General features: G+C 44.2%; 1 protein-coding gene across 3 annotated transcripts in view; it reads right to left on the bottom strand.

The window, feature by feature from the left end:
* LOC135508305 (runt-related transcription factor 3-like) overlaps positions 1 to 22,699 on the bottom strand; it is an 87,724-nt gene that overhangs the window by 31,096 nt on the left and 33,929 nt on the right. For 2 of the 3 annotated variants that reach the window (XM_064928395.1, XM_064928393.1), the window contains exons 3-5: positions 15,633 to 15,874; positions 14,423 to 14,579; positions 13,014 to 13,133 (exon numbers count right to left, since the gene is read on the bottom strand). In XM_064928395.1, coding sequence (XP_064784467.1) covers positions 13,014 to 13,133; positions 14,423 to 14,579; positions 15,633 to 15,874 — 519 coding nt within the window. The remainder of the gene's footprint in view (positions 1 to 13,013; positions 13,134 to 14,422; positions 14,580 to 15,632; positions 15,875 to 22,699) is intronic. The other variant, XM_064928394.1, reaches the window with a different exon arrangement.

Raw genomic sequence — 22,699 nt, 5'->3', positions numbered from 1 at the left:
GTAGGGGTTGGCCAGCCAATGTTACCATGAGTGAGAACCATAGAAGCAGAGCAGACAGAGGCTTCATTAGGATCCGGCCTGGTGCTCATTACCCCAACCCCACAGTTACTGTTAACACTACAAGTCAACTCACATGGTTGACTATAGCTCTCCTCTCTCCCCCCTCTTTACCCCCTTCTCTCTCTCTCTCTCCCCCGTCTTTCTTCCCTTCCCTCTCTGTCCCTCCCTTTTTTATATATAAGAGAAGACTTCAACAGTTTTCCATGTGGAAGCTAACATACAGTATATACAGTATACACAACCTTCCTCCTCTTGTCTTCTCTTAGACATCACCCCTCTAAGCCTCATAGAGAGGAAATGGATTGGTGCAATGGTGGCGGGTCTTGTAGAGAAATACAACATGGTCGTGAGAGTCTCATATAGTTGGAAGGCCATTCGGACGCTACAGACAATTCTGTGGGAAGACTGATTTTCGGGATGTGTCAGTGTTACATAGGTGGATGCAGTGAATTGAGACACATCCAATGCAAATTAAAAAAACATATCTCGAGCTTAAACAGATACATTTTTATGGGGATTTTTGTATTATGCTAATTAGATTCCCACAGGGGCACGTATATCGACTCTAGGTTAAGAGACAGACAGAGCCCTTTGCCTGATGCTGTTCAATGCAGTGTTTAAACATCTTTTTAGGTCTGACCCTGCTCATCCATGTGTCTGGTAGAACGCCAGAGGTTGACTCCCACTCTGTAGGGTCTCGACCAGGGTTCTCTGTGCACCACGGACCCATTTCGGAGGGGATTCTGTGGTGGATGAATATTTTATGTGTCAGGGTGCACTTAGGAAAGAATGCCCAGTTGTTTCTCTATGATATCATAACCACAAGATAGAGCTGGGAGATGGAGGCCAACGGGGAGGCAGGGATGATGTAAATGGATGATGTGGTTCAAACACCAGCGCTCAATACATGGAAGAGGTAAAATGGATGCCAGAAGCTGTAGATTTACTAGCTTCCTCTCTAGATGGCTGTTGCATCATCTTACAGCATTATAAGGACTGTGAGGACCAAATAAAAAGGTTGATATAAAATGTCTGGTATTAATGATGTACTGAAAATCCATTTCACTGAAAATCTCTTTAGGAATAATGGCTGTGCTTTTCCCACCCACCGTTTCTGTTTTCTTTGGCCAATACAATACCATGTTATCAGCAGATTAACTGAAGACAGAGGGCCTTGATGCCCCCCATGTTTTCTGTGCTCTTCAGAACATGTAGATAGGTTCAAGTGTAACAGATAAGATACATCCGTGTGGGAAACTGACCCTGTGACTGGTCCCTTTGAATTGAAACACTCAAGAGCAAAATGATCAACCATGATCGCCTACAAATGACATTGAGCCACAAGGAGCAGAATGATTAAGGTTAGTACTTATGGAACCTAGACCTGTGCCAACGGGCAACTCTTACCAAGAGCTGACCAACCCCTTCAGACCAGACAATCTCAGCGAGTCCCACCCTAACCCCCTAAAGCCCATATCAGTGGAACACAGAGACAGTGTTTGCTCAGAGGGTGCTAATGACAGCTCCTAAACGCTGACGGGTCCAGCTGAATGATCACCCGATATGGCCCCTTTCCTCCCTCACCCCTGTGCTGCTGCTTTTTTTCTAACATTGAAAGAAAGAAACATATGTTCCCTTCCAATGAGAGACACATTAAACACAAGCTCTTTTTAGTAAAGGGCTGGGCGTGCTTTCAGGGGCAAAGTGAAACTCTATCTGGACTGCAAAGGGCAATACGTGCCTTGGCCCGGACCCAGATCTGTGCTGAATATATTTGAAGTGTAAATATTTGTATTCATCGTATAAATGGACTTGGTAGGCCCTTGATAACAGACTAGAATTGGTTGAGTGCCTGTATCAGACTGAAAACTATAACACGTCTATAAGGACTGTGCACTCTGCCTGTATAAATAATAGGTGTACACAGTGAGAGGCATTATATGTCAGTCCTGCACCAATAGCTGTAGTGCAGAGTTCTGGGTTTGTTTAGCTCTATTATTAGGACATGTTGATGCCAGCCTCTCCCTGTCTGATTCACAGTTTGACAAAAACAACACATTCGATTAATTAACATGCTGCTGTTGAGTGTGTTGAGGGAAGTGTGTGTGAGTATGTGTATTAGGGAGGAATATTTCAAGGCAATAGGCCCTATACTTTCTATACTGAACTGTGAACTCTCTGACTATTTCTATCCTGAACTATAAGCTCTCTTAACTGTTTCTTCGTCAGTCAGAAACGTCAACCTGCTTGAGAACGACAGTTGAGAGTTTGTTGTAGTGGCGTTGGTTGGGTTGCTAGCAAACTTCCGCTTTGTATTGGAGCTCGAATACGTTTCAACATCTGTTGAGCAAAGCGTTGCACACCTGTCTTCCTCTTCCTCCTATCTTGACTATTTTGCCTCCCCCTTTCCCCTACCCTCTCTTACTTCCCCTTTCACTATCACTGGTACCATCAAGATGCCTGAGGCATTAGCGATTACACTGCCACAGCAATGTAACCAATGACAGAGTTGGGCTTTAGAGGCTGTCCAATCATAGATCAGTTTGAGGCTGACCCAGAAGGATGTGGGTTTTATTATTGAATAGTGTTTGTGTTTAGTCTGTTTATAGTCTGGCTCTAAATTAGTCTCAAAAACACAGAGACACACAGAAACACCACACAAGCAATGAACTCTTTCAATGTATCTTGTGATATATTGATGTCCATGTCATGAACTGAATGGATGCAGTATTTCACTGTAAACTATCACCATGAGACAGACTACCCTTAGTATTCCATAATACTTACGTGGCTATGACTAGTACACTGCCCTCATGTTTTTTTAACCTGAATGTGGGCCACTGCTGCTTGATGATGCCTGTGCTTTTTTATTTCTATCTGTAATATTTTGATAGGTAATGTACCGGTGGGATTTCCACAGCCTACACCAATCTATCAGGGGAGGTTTAGCTAAGCCTGGCTCTCTCCCCAGCCTGTTACTGCTGTCTGTCTGTATGCATGCATGTCTGTCTGTCTCAGAGGCAGATGTTAGCTAGGCTTCCCCTGGGGACCATACTCAGCCTGAAATCCCCCTGTCTACAGCAGGACTGAAAACCCACTCACAGCAGGGGAGAAAATGTGAGACTGTGTGTGTGTGAGCACAGATCCAGCCTTCCTGTCTTGATGAAGGGATAAGGCTGCGTAGCGGGAGTGTAGTTAGATGTGTGTGTGTGTGTGTGTGTGTGTGTGTGTGTGTGTGTGTGTGTGTGTGTGTGTGTGTGTGTGTGTGTGTGTGTGTGTGTGTGTGTGTGTGTGTGTGTGTGTGTGTGTGTGTGTGATTAGAGAGGAATAGGGGCTATGCCTGGGGCAGGTCAGGGCAGGCAGTATGAGTGAAGGGGTGCAGGCCCACCCACATCCACTAACAATACAGAGAGGCCCGTAGCACTGAGCAATCATCTCTCTGTTGTTCCACCATACTATGTATGTATTTCCTCTGGTGGAGGGGAGGGGTGATGTGTGTTAGTAGGAGGGAGGCAGTAAAGGAGGGTGAGGGAGGGGGTGAGGAGAGGGTGAGGGTGATGAGAGGGTGAGGGAGGGGGTGAGGAGAGTACAGGGTGAAGGAGGTTGTTTTTCAGCACCTCTTTGGATGGTTGCCTGAGCACAACCCTTCCCATGCTGCAGACTCAGCCTGAACAGAGAGGGCCCTTTTTCACCCCAGTGACAGATCATATTAAAGAAACAAGCTGCTCTGAGAGTGTTGTTTTAGCTCTGGTGAGAGGTTGTAGGGGTTGCAAGGCTGTGTGTACAGGGGTAGCCAGGGTGTGCTAAGCAGTGAGGTGTCCTCGCAGATCTGTGGGAAAGGAAAGCAACCATCGTTGTCACGTGTCAACGCAACGCTAGCAGACATGTTAAAGGTTTCACACCTCGGTGCGCATAAACTTAAACACAAACACCTATGCACGTATAGCTACGAGCATGCAAAGGCCATTTTGGCACACACACACACACGGGTTGCACGCACACCGCTCAAAGTAACAACTGACAGGAAGAAAGACTCCGACTGTGTCAAAGGGCAGGTTTACATTTTCCTCTGTATTTGCGTGTGTGTGTGTGTGTGTGTGTGTGTGTGTGTGTGTGTGTGTGTGTGTGTGTGTGTGTGTGAGATTAGGGAGGAGAGTGGAAGATATCTGCGTTTGTGATTCAGTCTCATCCAGACATGTTTAGCCAGACTGGCAAAATTAGAACTGGAAAAGTAAAAGTGTGTGTGTTCTTGTGGGTATGTGTGTGTATGAGGAGGTTGCTGTGTATGTCAGTTTCCAGTGATGGGGTTCCAGGGTCTGTCCATAAACAGCATTTAAACAGGGGACTGGTAGCGCTGAATGTGTACAAGAATGTATATTTTTATTGTTGCAATATGTAAGTGTCTTAAATGGGTTTGGATCCCAGGAAGAGTAGCTGCTGCCTTGGCAGCATGGGGATCCCTAATAAATACAAATAGAAATGATGTTGTACACTTTAATCTTGAATGTGATCAGGGTCAGCGGGGGGCCACAGGAAGAAGCCCTGATCACATTCTCATAGTACAGACCAGACATTCAAATTCAGTGGTTAGTATAAACTGATGTTTGAACCTCAGGTTGAAGAAGCTTCTCTCCTCCATGTTTGCTCATGGGGTTACTCAGTCCTCCAGCTCTGGAACCAACATTACATCTCCAAACACCTATTATTTGCTGCCTGTTCCTTAATATGAAGTCCCAGAAAAAGAAACATGTCAACCCCATAGTTTTCAAGTAAGCCACAGATACTTCTTCCCACTATCCACCCCCTCCCAAACACCCCTCGCCATAGAAAAACGGTTCATTGTCATAATGTAGTAAGGGAGTATGGGACATTTATTTTTCTAAATGGAGATCTGAACCTTTATTAAATGAGGTCTAAAAGGTGGTAATGGCTCCCTCTTGTATGGGTGAGAGTAAATAAGGAAGAAGCAGTACATAGAGTGGGCTTATACTTCTCTCCACTGGTAGGTAAACAGGAAAGACTTTTTGGCTGTGAGTTTGTGGGAGGAAGGGGAGCTGAGTTTGGGTATGAAATTGTCTTTTCTGTGTTTCTGAGAAAAAGTCCCCTGGCAGCCTCACTTCCATCATCAGGGAGAATTAAAAGCACTTGCTGAGGCCTCTTTATATAATTCTGCAATTGTTTGTGTGTCCACTTGCTGCGTATGACATCAGCGAATACAAAGTTCAAATGTTGTTGGGCGCATTCTATCCCCCACCCCCCTGCATGTGTGTGTGTGTGTGTGTGTGTGTGCAAAGTGAAGGGGGTGATTGTGTGTGTGTGTTTGTCCAACCAGACAGGAGCAGACTTGAGCCTATATGACTAACCTGAGGAGTAGAAAGGGGGCATAACAAAGCAGTAGACAATGCTATGCTCGTTCTTTTTTCCTCCTTGATAGAAACTTCTGCATTCATGTCACAAGGACTTTCAGAACAGCAAACAGAGACACAGTAAACCGTGATGAGAAGAAAAAGTGATGGGCTAACTGAATGGTTTAGCTCTTTCTCTCTCCCTCTCTGTCTAAATAACTTGTCTGAGGTAGAACCTTGTAGGGTTCTTCGGCTGTCCCCATAGGAGATCGCTTTGAAGAACCCTTTTTGGTTGCAGGTAGAAACCTTTTGGTCCCAAGTTTGGTTCCACTTTCTACAGCGTGTTCTACATGGAACCCAAAAGGGTTCTCCCTGGAACCAAAAAGGGTTCTACCTGGAACCAAAAAGGGTTCTACCTGGAACCAAAAACCGTTATCCTATGGGACAGCCGAAGAAATCTTTTGAAACGCTTTCCCTAAGAGTGTCGTGTGTGTGCCTATTTCTGTCTGTCTGTTTTTCTCTCTCGATGTGTGTTTGTGTGTATAGAGGGGTTTGGGGTAGTTGAGGGGGTTGTGGGTAGCTGAGGGGTTTGTGGGTAGCTGAGGGGTTTGGGGTAGTTGAGGGGTTTGAGAATAGCTGAGGGGTTTTGGGATAGCTGAGGGGTTAGGGGTTTGGGGATAGCTGAGGGGTTTGGAGGTAGTTGAGGGGTTTGGGGATAGCTGAGCGGTTTGGGGTAGTTGAGGGGTTTGAGAATAGCTGAGGGGTTTTGGGATAGCTGAGGGGTTAGGGGTTTGGGGATAGCTGAGCGGTTTGGAGGTAGTTGAGGGGTTTGGTTAGTTATGGGTTTAGAGGTAGTTGAGGGGTTTGGGTAGCTGAGGGGTTTGGGGATAGCTGAGCAGTTTGGGGTAGTTATGGGTTTAGAGCTAGTTGAGGGGTTTGGGGATAGCTGAGGGGTTAGGGGTTTGGGGATAGCTGAGGGGTTTGGAGATAGTTGAGGGGTTTGGGGATACCTGAGGGGTTATGGGTTTGGGGATAGCTGAGGGGTTTGGAGGTAGTTGAGGGGTTTGGGGTAGTTAAGGGTTTAGAGGTAGTTGAAAGGTTTGGGGTAAGCTGAGGGGCTTGGGGTAGTTAGGGGTTTTGGGTAGTTAGGCGTTTGGGGTAGTTAGGGGTTTGGGGGTAGCTGAGGGGTTTGGGGTAGCTGAGGGGTTTGGGGTAGTTGAGGGGTTGATGGGTTGATGGGTTTGGGGTAGTTAGGGGTTTGGGGATAGCTGAGAGGTTTGGGTAGCTGAGGGGTTTGGGGTAACTGAGAGGTTCGGGGTAGGTTGAGAGGTTTGGGATAGGTTGAGAGGTTTGGGGTAGGTGAGGGGTTTGGGGTAGGTGAGGGGTTTGGGGTAGGTTGAGTGGTTTGGGGTAGGTTGAGAGGTTTGGGGTAGGTGAGGGGTTTGGGGTAGGTGAGGGGTTTGGGTAGCTGAGGGGTTTGGAGTAACTGAGAGGTTTGGTGTTGGTTGAGAGGTTTGGGGTAGTTGAGGGGTTTGGGGTAACAGAGGTTTGGGGTAGGTTGAGAGGTTTGGGGTAGGTGAGGGGTTTGGGGTAGTTGAGGGGTTTGGGAATAGCTGAGGGGTTTGGGGTAGTTAGGGTTTGGGGGTAGCTGAGGGGTTTGGGGTAGTTAAGGGGTTTGGGGTAGTTGAGGGGTTTGGGGGGAGGGGTTTGGGGTAGTTGAGGGGTTTGGGGTTTGGGTAGTTGAGGGGTTTGGGGTAGTTAAGGGGTTTGGGGTAGTTGAGGGGTTTGGAGATAGCTGAGGGGTTTGGGGTAGTTAGGGTTTTGGGGGTAGCTGAGGGGTTTGGGGATAGCTGAGGGGTTTGGGGTAGTTGAGGCGTTTGGGGTCATTGAGGGTTTGGGGATAGCTGAGGGTTTTGGGGTAGTTGAGGGGTTGATGGGTTTGGGGTAGTTATGGATTTGGGGATAGCTGAGGGGTTTGGGTAGCTGAGGGGTTTGGGGTAACTGAGAGGTTTGGGGTAGGTTGAGAGGTTTGGGGTAGGTTGAGAGGTTTGGGGTAGGTGAGGGGTTTGGGGTTGGTGAGGGGTTTGGGGTAAGTGAGGGGTTTGGGGTAGGTTGAGAGGTTTGGGGTAGGTTGAGAGGTTTGGGGTAGGTGAGGGGTTTGGGGTAGGTGAGGGGTTTGGGTAGCTGAGGGGTTTGGGGTAACTGAGAGGTTTGGGGTAGGTTGAGAGGTTTGGGGTAGTTGAGGGGTTTGGGGATAGCTGAGGGGTTTGGGGAGAGCTGAGGGGTTTGGGGATAGCTGAGGTGTTTGGGTAGTTGAGGGGTTTGGGGTAACAGAGGTTTGGGGTAGGTTGAGAGGTTTGGGGTAGGTGAGGGGTTTGGGGTAGTTGAGGGGTTTGGGGATAGCTGAGGGGTTTGGGGTAGTTAGGGTTTGGGGGTAGCTGAGGGGTTTATGGATAGCTGAGGGGTTTGGGGTAGTTGAGGGGTTTGAGGTAGTTAAGGGGTTTGGGGTAGTTGAGGGGTTTGGAGATAGCTGAGGGGTTTGGGGTAGTTAGGGGTTTGGGGGTAGCTGAGGGGTTTGGGGATAGCTGAGGAGTTTGGGGTAGTTGAGGCGTTTGGGGTCATTGAGGGTTTGGGGATAGCTGAGGGTTTTGGGGATAGCTGAGCGGTTTGGGGTAGTTGAGGCGTTTGGAGTCATTGAGGGTTTGGGGATAGCTGAGGGTTTTGGGGATAGCTGAGGAGTTTGGGGTAGTTGAGGCGTTTGGGGTCATTGAGGGTTTGGGGATAGCTGAGGGTTTTGGGGATAGCTGAGCGGTTTGGGGTAGTTGAGGCGTTTGGGGTCATTGAGGGTTTGGGGATAGCTGAGGGTTTTGGGGATAGCTGAGCGGTTTGGGGTCGTTAGGGGTTTGGGGGTAGCTGAGGGGTTTGGGGATAGCTGAGGAGTTTGGGGTAGTTGAGGCGTTTGGGGTCATTGAGGGTTTGGGGATAGCTGAGGGTTTTGGGGATAGCTGAGCGGTTTGGGGTAGTTGAGGCGTTTGGAGTCATTGAGGGTTTGGGGATAGCTGAGGGTTTTGGGGATAGCTGAGCGGTTTGGGGTAGTTGAGGCGTTTGGGGTCATTGAGGGTTTGGGGATAGCTGAGGGTTTTGGGGATAGCTGAGCGGTTTGGGGTCGTTAGGGGTTTGTGGGTAGCTGAGGGGTTTGGGGGGAGCTGGAGGGTTTGAGGGGAGCTGGAGGGTTTGGGGGGAGCTGAGGCCTAATGTTTCACTTTAGGGTGTTGTACAGGGTGCTGATGGGGCTATGAGTCACAGCAGCCAGGGTCAAAGAGTAATCACCTCAGCCCTCTCAGCCCTAATGAAGGTCCTAATCATGCCATGGCTCTACAGGCCTCACCTCACCTCTACCTGGATGACTGAGGACCCGAGCAGACTGGTCATTTATCAGAGTCACTGTGTACATGGCAGTACAGCTCCCTCTTGCTACACTCCTATACCTAGTCAGACTAATGTGAATGTTATCCCAGAACATGTTTCCTCTGAAACCAATCAAACTTATTCAACTTACAGACCGCATTCCAGGGGATTTATCAGTCAGACAATATTTGCTCAGTTTCTAATCGCAGAAGCCAAGTGTGACGGAGAGACTGAGCCCAGAGAGAACCCTCGCTGTCGCCTCAGGTCATCCAAACAACATAGTGACATTTTTGGGAAACCTTAAGATCTCACAATTTGCCTCTTAAATATGTGTCCTTTATATCTTTTAACGGCCCAATTCCAATTCCACATCACATCTTTAATTAGGTGTTTTTCTCTGAAGTCTTCCTCTTTGACATCAGCTCTGCTGCTATGTCTCCATGTCTGCAGGTTATGCATCTGGGAGTTGAAGTGAGGATGGGCTGGCTAGGTGGTTAGACAGGAAAGCACCCCACGTCAGGCAGACGTGACACTTTTTGCTTTTTTGGCACTGATACGCTGTAGGCTTTTTCAAAAACACCCGTCTCCGTTTCAACATCAAAGTGGCCTTCGAGAGAGCAATTGGCATCGAGGGCGAGCCTTTCATGTGATTTGTGGAGCATAGGCGTGGCCGAGCTGCTGACTTAAGGGATGGACACACCTGGCAGGTGCACACACACACACACACACACACACACACACACACACACACACACACACACACACACACACACACAAACAGCTGTGTGCACATACACACATTAACACACACCTCTCTTTGTTTACTATGAGGAGAGATTGCGCCATGAAGAAAAATAACACAGCCAATGTCATTGTTTGTCTATTTGAATACTTTGTACAGTCTGCGTGCCACATCCAAATCAAACCCCCTCTCCTCGCCCCCTCTCCCCACCCCTCCCTCAACCTTCTGAACCCCAACAGAGTAAATATAGGCAACAAAACACAATAATGCTCAAGTTGATTTTGTACACTCTTCGAAAAAGGGGTCCCAAAAGAGTTATTTGGCTGTGCCCATAGGAGAACCCTTTTGGTTCTAGGTAGAACCCTTTTGGATTCCATGTACAGTAGAACCCTCTGTAGAAAGGGTTTTACATGGAACTCAAAAGGGTTCTACCTGCAACCAAGAAGGGTTTTTAAAAGGGTTCTCATATGGGGACTGCCGAAGAACCCTTTTGGAACCCCTTTTTTAAGAGCATAGAAGTTCTACAATACTGAGTGTGGGAAAGAGTGTGATAGTATCACAAGACAGGATATGCAGTAGTAGGGCCTGCTATGACTGACAGTGTTGGGGAGTAGTTTCACCTAGGGTTGAGCTACAAACAAACAGGCATTTTTCTCTGTTTTTTCACAGGCGTGTATGTTCTCAGCCCAGCCCTGTGTGCCTTGTATCTGGTGATTTCATCTTTCTCAGGAACGGATTCGCTCTGGGTGAGATAAATACTAGCAGCCCCTCCCCCTCTGAGGATATGTGACTGCTGATGTCATCACAGAGACAGAGACAATGGACGCTAAATACAGTTAGGAGATGAATTCAGCTGAACTCCCCAGGGAGGAGAGGGGAGAGATGGGAGAGGTAGAGTTGGGTGGGGGGACAGCGACAGGTCTCAACACTTCAGTCATCTCCTCTTTTTGCTCTCTTTCTATCACAAGTCTTCTCGCTCTCTCTGATGCAGTCTTCTCTCTCTCTCTGATGCAGTCTTCTCTCTCTCTGATGTAGTCCTGTCCCTCTCTCTGATGCAGTCTTCTCTCCCTCTCTCTCTCTCTCTCGCTGATGCAGTCTTCTCTCTCTGATGCAGTATTCTCTCTCTGATGCAGTCTTCTTTCTCTCATGTAGACTTCTCTCTCTCTCTCTCTCTCTCTCTGATGCAGTCTTCTCTGATGCAGTCTTCTCTCTCTCTCTCTCTCTGATGCAGAGCATTGACGTACACAAAGCTGCTTCTCAGAAAGCACAGGGTGGTGAGCTCTAATCAAAGAGACTGGTTCCCGTTGTATGATTTTGCTTGAAGGCCTATTGTACAACAAGGGCAGTGTTTGGGACGAAGTGCATACGTGTGAATGTGTTTTTCATCAGTGAGTGAGATGAGGGCTATGTGTTTGACAGATCTTTGCCGCAGGGGAGCTTCAGTCCTGTCCGTCAGGTTAAACATTAAAAAAGCACTTCCCTCCTCCTTTGCCAGCTTCTCTCCTGGCAGCCATGCAAATGCAGGCCCTACAGTAAAGCCCTGAGCAGCCCAGCCCACTCCGCTCTGCCAGCCAGCCAGCTGACAGGTGAACGTTTGCAGGCCAACCAAGGTGGGGGCGCTCATCTCACAATGGGATAGAGGGATAGTCATATGGTACACTTAAACTCATGTAGTGCGTACTTTAGCTGAGGATATCGTTGGGTAGCAATCTGTGTTGTGTGTTTTTAAATACTAAAATCTTTAGGAGGAAAAAATATAAAGATTCTCATTATCAAGTACAAATGTGGTGGTGCTGTTCTCGATTTAAGAGTCCACTCTTTTAAAGCAAAATTCCCCTTCCCTAAATTAAACAATGTCTCTTTATAGCAGGATGGGGCCTGGCCACCGGAGTGTATATTAAATAAGCGAGGCCACACTGACGCCTTCAGTGCAGACATGACATGTAGACAGAGACAGAGAGGAGACAGATTTACGGTATGTGCAGGGTTATTTCCAACTACAGGAAGCCAACACACTGACTTGTGCATGCATTCAGGAACACACACAGACACACAGCTTGAGTGCCTATTTTTCTTCAGCAGTGCAAGCAGACACAGACAAAATGTCCTTTACTACACACATAGACATAGCCAGCAACTCTATCACATTTCACACATACGCACGCGCAGACACACACACACACAGTGGATATTATGATCTATTCCTCCCATTTTCCACACTGTTCTCCTCCATTTCCAACACCTCCTCAAATGGCCTCCAGCCTGGCAGGGGGGCGATGCATCACCCTTCGCCTCCCCGCCCTTCACCTCCTCGCCATTCGCCCCCTCGCCCTTCGCCCCCTCGCCCTTTGCCTCCTCGCCCTTCTCCTCCTCGCCCTTCGCCCTTTGCCTCCTCGCCTTTTGCCGCCTCGCCCTTTGCCTCCTCGCCCTTCGCCCCCTCGCCCTTCGCCCCCTCGCTAGGAACCCCATACCCCCTCCATGTGGCACCCTGAACCCCCTGCCTACCTGCATTAGCCAGTTGGTCTGTTTTGACTGGGCTAAATCCACCTTATCCCAAATAAAACACTTAAGAGACATGAGAACAGAGCATAGCAATCAAGCCATCCACGGCAGCCACTATAAACCTGCACAGTATAACCATAGTGGACATGATATCTCAACAGGAGTGATCATTAATCCCTATTAATCCCAATACTCTGGTCTGACTGCTCCTAGCCAAGCATGGGCAAACACACACAAGCAGTCTGTAGCGGTTGACTCATCCTTGTAACACAATCCTCCACAGTCTTTCACATGATCATACATGAAACCACAAATATATGCATCACTGCCCAAATGATGGAGCTAACAGCTTTAGCCTATTGGACCTCACTGGCACAGCTCACAGCAGGCAGCTCACCATCTCTTTAGAGTGTTATGTCAACGAGCCACTTATGTGGTCAACCAGGTACGACCCTCTGACCAAAGGCAGCAGGGTGAGGCCACAAGCGTTTGGTATTTGCGGCTTGGAGACACAGCTCCTCTTAGCGGTCTCGGGTTATGCCTTAATACGCTTTACAGTTTCCTCTGACAGTGCCCCTCGCCACCCCCTAATACCACACACACACTGCGCACCACCGAACACACCACATTGTCTCCCATTGATTGCAATTGCTGGTCAACTGTTGTGAGCGTCTGCTAAATGACTTAAATGTAATGTAATGTTGATCCGCCCACATACACTGACAGTACACACACATACTCATGAACACACACGGCTACATTTTCTTGTATCATCTGCATATGACTCATGTATCTCTTTTAGTCTGCAATGATTGCACCCCCTTCTTTCACCCCCTACGCCAAGAATAGCCTCTCTCTCGCTCTCTTTCTCTCTCTCTCTGTGAATCCCTCTACACACAGCTCATGAGAGCAGTACATTTGACTTCTGACAAGACAAGACAAATATTCTCATGTACCCTGTAAGTACTCACGTCTGGGTTCCCTGGGCCCATCCACTGTCACTTTAATGGCACGGTGGTAGGTGGCCACCTGAGGGGGACCAGAGAAGACTGTGATGGTCAGAGTGAAGCTCTTTCCTAGAGTAGACAGAATAGAGAAGGCATTGGTTAGGGAAGGGCATCAGTAACACAGAGTTTCAGAAGGAACATCAAACCAGAGCATGTGTGAGGGTTTCCTGGCTTGGTTAATTCATTGTGGAAATAAACAGATTTTTGTGGAACATACACACTTTGTTCATAACCACCACAGTCAGCTTGCTGAATTAAAATCGCCTCCTGATATGGCTCCCTTTTAAGTTTGTAAATTAAAGGGACCACCACTTTGATGGGCTGAAATGTGGGCATGATTTGAATTATTGAGAGAATCTATTCCAGATTGTCCAAAAGGCTTACAGCGACAGTTTATTGTTCAACAAGGCAGATTCTTGCACGAGCTTCCTCGAGCTCTCCCATCTGCATGAAAGGGGAGAGAGGGAGATCGTGCAAGGGTCCGTTTTTCGACCCAGGCTATGAAGCAGCGCTTTCATAAAAAAGGCATCTCTTGTTAAAGAGACGGTGGGGGGAAAGGAATCCTGGGGTGGGGTAATTGACTACAGAAATGAAAGGTACGTTTAATTCAGAGACTAGAGCGTTTTCCATTCATCAGTCTGCAACTATTTAAAGTGTAACATTTAAGGGAAATATGTGAGCGCTAGGGCCAGGAGGAAGGAGAGGGATACGAGAAGGTTCTGGTGGAATGTCAGCTATGTGAGAACTAGTTTTTAGAAGTGTAAACAGGCAGGCTTTTAGAAATGCCAAGCCTTGAACTGAATATTCTGGTCCAGGCGATTTGTTTATTTGGACAATGGTGCAATGTTCGTAGAATATATGATGCTGCTACTATCCCGATCATCTTTTGAAGGGGGCGTGCGTGGTTGGTCAATTAGGACTATAAAAATAACTTGTGGTAATGCTTGGCTGAGCATTAGGCTACAATTTAAAATTGGGCTTTGCTCTTTGTCGATAAAGAATGATCAAAACACATCTTAAAATATGTAATAATCATATTGTGTTCTGGATTTTATTTTGTTCCAATAAACATTGATAATCCCCATAATTATACCTGCGCAATGCTGGTGCGGTCTTGCAGCTATAATTGGCCCGGGAGATGAATTCATCTGATTCTCACATTCCCTAACACTTTTATTTTATCTGTTAAAAAATAGATTACCAAAAGTAGGTCTACTCAGGCTAAAGTTTTGCAAATCAGTGCAATTATGACGCATGCAGGCAGGTGTTTTGTATGCGATGTTAGTTATTGATTTCATTTAGTAGGCCAAATACTATTCATGGTTTAAGGATATAAGTGCGTGACTCCCTCTGCTCACCTCGTCCGCTTCTGCCCACAAACCGCAGGTCGTTGAAGCGGGCGACCTGGTTCTTCATCACCGCAGACGCGTTCCTCAGCTCTGCAGAGAAGTTCTCGTCGTTCCCCGCCATCACAGTGACCAGAGTCCCGTCGGGTACATCACCGAGTGCAACAACCTGTGAGAACTCAACGCGGTCAACCGGGGTCACCATGCTAAACCAAATACAGACTGCAACAAACCGTATCCGGTGGATTAAAAAAACCCACCATAAAACATAAATATTAGACCTGATTTAAAATCCCCCCCCAAAAAGTGCCCTTTAGATTTTGTTAGGAAATATTTTGATCAAAATATATAGGCCTATTGTGCTATTAGGTTACAACTACATGGTAAGATGCTTTCTTGAAGCAAGCTTGCAATTCAAACACTAATATTTTAAAGCTATGTAAATGACTTCGACATTTGATAGGCCTATATCCAAATCACTTTCCCAAATCATTTTTGCAAATACTCCTCATTAAATAAGTAGGCCTATGCGATCTAAACAAGCATTTTTTAAATGTGGATATGATTCAAATCAAATAGATATAGGCTTGTCTATTTTTCTAAATATTACACTTTTAGTCCACAAATTCTATTCACGTCCTGGTGTATAAATATAATTGATAACATTTAATGTAGCATCATTTTATTGCTACGTAATATAGGCCTAAATATGTTTTTCTGCATTGCAAAATCTTTAAAAATAGCAATTGAAAAATAACTAGCTTACCAGGTATAATAATATATGTTATCATTAGAATTATTGTTATTAAATTATTATTATTTGTATTAGGGCCTATATTGTTGGCTAATTGCTGATTAGTTGTATGTCATTGCAGTTCTTGCAAATCCAAACACTTTTCTAAATCTCACATTCAACTATGTCCAATGCAAAAAAAAAACAAGATAATTATGCCAAGTTATCACTTTGGCAGGCCACTATAATTTTGACAACTTGATTTAATTCAATTATTTAGGCCTATATTACAGAATAGGGCTCTGTGTAAAAGTAATTGTAATAGACATACTAATGTCAGTAACTGCCTTGTTAGCGAAATGAAACCTACTCAAGAAAGCTTTAAAAAATGTATTTTACGCTTTTTCTGCAGTAGCCTACAGTAATACATCATTAGGTCGGGCATTAGTTCATAAGTGCCCATTTGTAATTATGCATCATTTACCTTACCTTGAAAGCCACAGGGAGTGTCTTGTTGCACCTCCAGTGTGAGGGCAGCACGGAGCAGAGGAAGTTTGGGCTGTCTGTACGGACCAGCTCGCCAGCGTGGTCTGACAGGACGTCCACCACATTCCTGGCCTCGGGTCGTGTCCTCAGTGGTCCAGGGGTGCCCATGGTCCCGCTGCCGTCTCCAATCTTGCTGCAGGGGAACGACGTGGAGGGCGGTGTGAACCGTCTGGTGGTGTTAGGGTCTACGGGAATATGCATCACAACAGCTTTGGTCAAGACCACTTCTCGAGGGGTTTTGACGAGTGTTCGGGGCTCTTTTTTTGGAGAATATATGTATTTTCCCGCTCTCTGACACTTGTTCCTTTGGTCTCGGTCAAGTCCAGCGGTTTACGCGATGATGGAGCTGAGCGCACGCAGCTCCCCCGGTTAATCTATCACAATAAATCCTGAACTGTCCAGTGAGTGAAGAAACTTTTTTATCTTGCAGACACGATACAGTTTAATGTTTGCGTGTTATATCATCTGCTCAGGATGTAGCTGCATGAGAAACATCGAGTTGATTTCTGCTTCTCACTGACTACAGCAAAACCACGAAACCACAAACTTAGATCTGACCTCTTTTCCACAGTGCTCTGTTCTGGTTGCTTATAAGGCTTACACTCTATCTGCACTATTCAGCATTTAATACGATGCCCACCGCAATAAGATTTTGGCCTCATATTACAAAATAAATATTTATACAGTGAGAAACATTAATAACAATCTATCGACTGATCGATAAACATTAACATGTACACTTATTAATAACGTCCAGTGAAAAGGAAAACTATGAAATCCAATCTTTTTTGCAATATTCACGGAAGCTGACGAGTCGAGTGCTCCTTGCTTGGGCTTCAACTTTATAGCAGAATTTTCCAAATATCTTGTTTCACCTTCGGTGACTGAATGAGCTCCTTCGATTGAATTGGGCTTTTGGATCTCGCCAGACCTCAACGCACACACTGAAAGATGTTGCCTACTAAACAAAGTAGGCTAGCTATAACAGAGTATGGAGGCTACTCAGCAATTCACAGTTCTCAACGCGAAGTACAAGACGCAGAAGTCCGTGTGAAGTTTCTTTATATTCAGTGGTTTTTGTTCATCCGTATCACATGTCCTGCCACCGGTTATCCTTAATGAAACTAAAAAGTAAGTCGAGATCCAAAAACTATTTTCTTGAAACTATTCTGTCTCTACATTGAAGTAATCTTGAATATCTGTATAAATGTAGTCCTTTTGCTGTGGTGAACACAGTTGAAGGTAACAAAGACGCGCTTGAGTGAGTGGTGGTGCGAGAGTGAAGAGTGCTGTGATATTATTTACTCAAGTCATTTTAGTGTTTAGTGTTTCGAGTGTGGCGATAACTTCCACCAATGAGTCGCCTGGGTTGGGCTTTCATTAGACCAATCAAAGTCTTTGGAATATAGGCGAAGTGAAAGCGCTCTCTGCTTATTCTGCCATACACACACGATACATTATTAATAATATACTATTTTTTTGTGCTTTTCTACATTATGTGCTTAGATGTTATAATGTTTTGCACAGTTAGACTATATTTATACTTAAAGTTATAGCAACTGTTCTCACCTGAATGGTGTACCAGTTATTATTCCTCCCAAAAGTTATTTGTTAATTGAAGATTAAAAAAAAAATACATTTCATGTTATGACTGATCCCTCTTCCTTATTTGTATGACATCAGCAAATGAATATAGGCAACCACTTTTTGAAGAAATATAATCACATAATACATTCTGCCTATATTAGTACATCACCGCAGTGCGCTTACATACATAGTGAAAAGAAAACAATAATTCAAGCATACAAATGTATTTGGTGACTGCAGAAGAGATCAACGTCTTTAGGGGAAATAGGCCAGTCATATAATGCAGCTATACGATCTTATTATGGGCCTATACCCTTAGCCTATTTGTTTTTACTAAAAGCAATAGGCTATTTCTGAATGCAGAATTGTCAATCAACTGTAATGAGCTATTGATCATTTTAGGGGTTCATGCACCTTTCAAATGACATGACTATGGTTTATTTATCAATATGAGTTCTGAATTTATTATGATTTTCCCATTATTGTCCCTTATGCAATTCACCCTTGAGTTTTCAGAGAACGTCAAAGCCAAAGGCATCTACCAGATGATGTTGTTGTTGTTTAGTATCACGTAATTGACAGTAGGCCCAAAAGGCTTAGGCTACATTACATTAACTGTAGTGCTGCTGCGTTAGAGACCTACTCACAAAATATGTGAATACATATTTAGCAATATGCTTTTGTTATTTTTCTTTTTTCTTTTCTTTTTAATATGTTATTTGTTCCTATATCCAATGATATATAATAAATTAGGCTAAGGATGCGTATACATTAATAATATAGGCCTATACATTTTACGTAATATGCATTGGTGCATATTTGTTAATATTTATAATTATATATAATTGTGTTATCACCATGATTAGATCAGACCAAATGAAAACGAATTAAAGCATACAAGCAATTTCCCCCATAGGCTTACATAACAACTACAATTTTGCCAAAATACATTAACCACAGGCAAATATTAATTGGAATTCCATAATTTAATAGGTTAGTCAGTGTATTGCACATGAAACGGCACACCCCGTTTACTCGTCCCCATGCAATGATGGCCCACAGACGCTAGTTGGCGCATTTGTCTTTGCCAAATGGACCTGCCTTAGTACAGAAGGGGTATGGAGGGAGAAACGGCATTTGTACCATCAGGGAAAATTTGAAAAAGCAACATATATACTACATACTAGCTTTGCTCCAAGACGACAAAACGTAGGTCCTAGACGACAATTATTAGGCCTACCTGTGTCGAGCGTAAAGGTTTTTTAGTCAATTGACCCATGTGCTGGAATTCTGCTCGTCCGTTCCATTCTTTTCTGCATTGAAGTAGGCTTAAAATGCAAAATAAAAACCACTCAATTTTGTATTCGTTTAATGCCACCTTTTAGATGCTTAACAAGTTACGAATAAATGTACCATGCACTGTTTTACTCTTATATAGCCTCGATTAGGAAATCATTTATATATATTTTTCCACAGATGTATGGAGACATTTCATCACGTCTTGGGTGTGACAATAGCACCTAACAAATGTACATGATTTATTATTATTATTATTATATATTTGCTGTTTTGTCCAACACACAATAAATGATTGAATAAACAAATACATGACATACTGGATAGCCCATCTATATATCGAAGAGCAGTTATTTAGTAAACATATAAAAGTAAAGGCCCAGAAAATCATCAAGAAGATTAGGCTATCTACAATCACATTCGTTATAGATTAGCCTACATATTAATTGTGGGGGAAAAAGATGGGGGAGGGACGTTTTAAATGTCAAATATTTGTGGATGACTTGTTTATTGAAGAGGCAATCAAGAGGCATTTGATTCTTGGGGTTATTTTTTTGTGGTGAGATGCACAAACCCATTAAAAACCGCTCCCATCAGAATTAGACATTATTGTCAGAAATAAATAACATAAAACACATCATGGGATCGTATAATGCCTTGAAATTCATTGAAGTAAAATGTTATAACTTACCTACCAAAGCACGTGTGGGGTACTTATTTGTTTGTCTTCAATTTTCGCAAAAATTGCATTGGTGCGCTATCGAAGTCTATAATGCCGTATTGAAGTTAATTCCCATTGGGATTATTCATTTAGGTAAGTGTTTGATATATAATTATACCTGATTGACAATCATTCGTCGACGGTCCTGGGAAAAAAAAACTTATATATTTCTCCCCTATTTCTATTGAATATGCAAAGTGTGTGTACGTGTGCTTTTGTTTATTTTAGATAGGAAGGGAGTGGGTAGGGTAGGGACGGGACGGGAGTGGGTTTAGATTTACCCTTCATTTTCTTTATTATACTGATGTCGTTCAGACAGAGAAAGCCAGAGTCTTGTGGGGAGAGTGGATGAGAAGATTATACACTCTTCACGCCTGCGGAGACCGTTAGGAGGGAAGCCATTTGAAATCATATTTTTAACAACACGAATTGGCGCCAAACGTATTGATAACAATTATCACAGCCATAGTCTATACGTTTATTTGCTAGGCTGTTGTCTGTAGAGTGCAGACTCCATAGTGGGGTGAGACCTCAACTAGGCGAGCTGTCAGCAAGCCTGTTTCTTTATGAGGAGAGAATGTGAAATTCTTAATTGCTACAACCGCACTGAATGACCGCAAATATCAAGGCATGTGCCTTTTGGAGAACACTGGACATGTGTCTAAAACAGATCGTTCTTCTAATTATAAAATCCTATGCATAAAATCTTCCGAGTTTATATCTAAGTAATTCGAGAGTAACTATTCAACCAACTGTTGTAAACTTATAATAATGCAATTATCATAACATGTATATGCTGTTAGCTGAAGCTGCAGGGCGTCTTTTCAGGACCTAATGTCTTCAAAAGTATCACCTATCATTGTCCGCTATTTTGAGACAATGAAACAACTAGAGTGGGACAAATACATCGGGGATTTTTCAGTCGTCCTTCTGCCTCTGTTCATTATTAATATCCGACCACACGACCGACTACCCTGCGCAGCGGTAATGCGCGCTTCGGGCGCCGGTCTTATTTAGACTCCTACGTTTCAACAGACAGTTTCTACGGTTTCAGCCGCACAGAGACTAAGGACGGAGCCCATCGTGCCCCTGAACGATTTTTAATGATTCGAGTGGGTTCAGCTCAACCGAATGCAGAACTCCAGGAGGATATCTGATACCCCAGGCCAACCTCACGTACTAGACGTTTTACCCTCTACTTTTAAAACACAGAGGTTTCAGCTATAGTCTCTATAGGCCCAGTCTAAACACTACAGGCCTCCAGTATGGAAAGAGTCTGGAGGGTTAGAGTAAGAAAGGATACAGAGTGCTCCAACCAAAATTAATAGATTCCTTATGAATATGAGAAGTTTCCTTCTCAAAATCATATGAACTCTTACTATGACCTGTGCGCTGGCATATACACCTCCAGCCATGCTATCTCTCTGTTGTGAAGAACTAAAGCTTTTCCAAAGAAAGAGCATTTGCCTTTTCTTTCCCACTTGAGGCCTGGTTTAAAATGAGCCTAGTTAAGCCTGCCTTGCCTGCCCTGCAGAGGCCAACCAACACCCCAAATCATGACCTATCAAAGAGAGTATCAACGTTTTCTTCCTCTCAATTTTCATATGGTTTGGCTGATAATGAAGCAGAATGTAAAAGCTAATAGTTAGAATATCATCCCCATTCGCTGAGAAACCCACAACAAGCCTGTTAGTTGTAAACCTACCCCTGACTCCACCATGCCCACCATACCCACCATACCCACCATGCCCACCATGCCCACCACCCATCATATTTCATATGTCTGATGTCACTTCAAACAGGTTTTGATGGATGGGGAGACACTTTCAGATATGTTAGGAGATACAAATGTGAAATGTTAATTCTCAATATGAACCCCAATAACCCCATAAACCCATGAGATATTTACAGACGTGTGTACATGTGCCATTGGAGGGGTGCTTTTCATTAGAAAAATGGGGCTATGGAGCAATCATAAATAGTTTGAGGTTAAACGATGACATAAGACACAGATTTCTATCTTTAGTGGCTGCGGCGGTCGCACATTTCTGTACATTCACAAATTACAGGACAAGCCTGACCCTCAACCCACCGAACGCATTCCTTCCGAATCCTATTTCAGCCGGGGGTTTTCGCTCACTGGAAATATGAGTGTTCTGAATGGAAGACTCCTATGAAATTGACTTTTATTTCTCTTGGATTAAATGAGCTCTACAACTGTGCTCAGGATATTTTTTTGTACAGTATCGATGGTGAATTCTGTGGTGGACTTGAAATGCTGCTATATTTTTTGAAATGCAGTTTGCTATGAAATGGACTTCTGCAGCTTGATATGACAAGAGTGTCAGTGGTTAGTATTCCAAGCATGACGTAAGTCATCAAAGCATTCTGTCCCTCGTCCCAAAGCCAAATCATATTCTAGCATTTGGATGTTTACACACAGACTATAGAGAGACTTTGAAAAGTAATGCTTCAGAGAGACTGGGTAAAGATTGTTTCATTTTGTATGGGGGTTCTGAGTTCCGATTGCTGATTCTTTCTCAAACGATGATTACATAATGTGTCAGCACATCGCAGTTGGTGGTCATTGTTGTCCGTTTTGATGTAGACCATCAAAAACCACATTGGCAGTTTTTATCATAGCATATTTATGTGTCCTTAATTGATCTAAAGCCAATTAATCCTCATCTTATCAACTTCCAGTTAGCTGATTCAGATATGAGCACCAGGCTACTCGTTTAATAATGAGATTAAACACTTTAACTTTTGATCTTTATTTTTTAAAGACTTAAAACTAATTTGGGGTAAATCAGAAATTGAATCACCTACACTCAAGTATACATGTGATCCTTCAGAAACATTATTTTCACGCCACTTTGATACAGCTATGCTCAGACGTGACTTTTTCCATAGTAGGTTAGGAGAATAAGGTTAAGGTTAGGAAAAGGGTTATGATCAGAGAAAATGCTCTCCTAACCTGCAAAGAAAATCACTACTGGTCGTAGCTGTATCAAAGTGGCATGAAAATAATGTGTCCCTGTGATTCTTGAGAAAGTTTGGGATCCATATACTCCACATACTCCATATACTCCACATACTCCATATAGTCCACATACTCCATATAGTCCACATACTCCATATACTCCACATACTCCATATACTCCACATACTCCATATACTCCACATACTCAATATAGTCCACATACTCCATATACTCCACATACTCCATATACTCCACATACTCCATATACTCCACATACTCCATATAGTCCACATACTCCATATACTCCACATACTCCATATACTCCACATACTCCATACTCCACATACTCCATATACTCCACATACTCCATCCACATACTCCACATACTCCATATACTCCACATACATACTCCACATACTCCAT

The sequence above is a fragment of the Oncorhynchus masou genome, chromosome 21 (genome assembly GCF_036934945.1).
Source record: "Oncorhynchus masou masou isolate Uvic2021 chromosome 21, UVic_Omas_1.1, whole genome shotgun sequence".
Taxonomy (NCBI): Eukaryota; Metazoa; Chordata; class Actinopteri; order Salmoniformes; family Salmonidae; genus Oncorhynchus; species Oncorhynchus masou.
The sequence above is the reverse complement of the archived record's forward strand: the minus strand, read 5'-3'. Positions and strand labels throughout refer to the sequence as shown.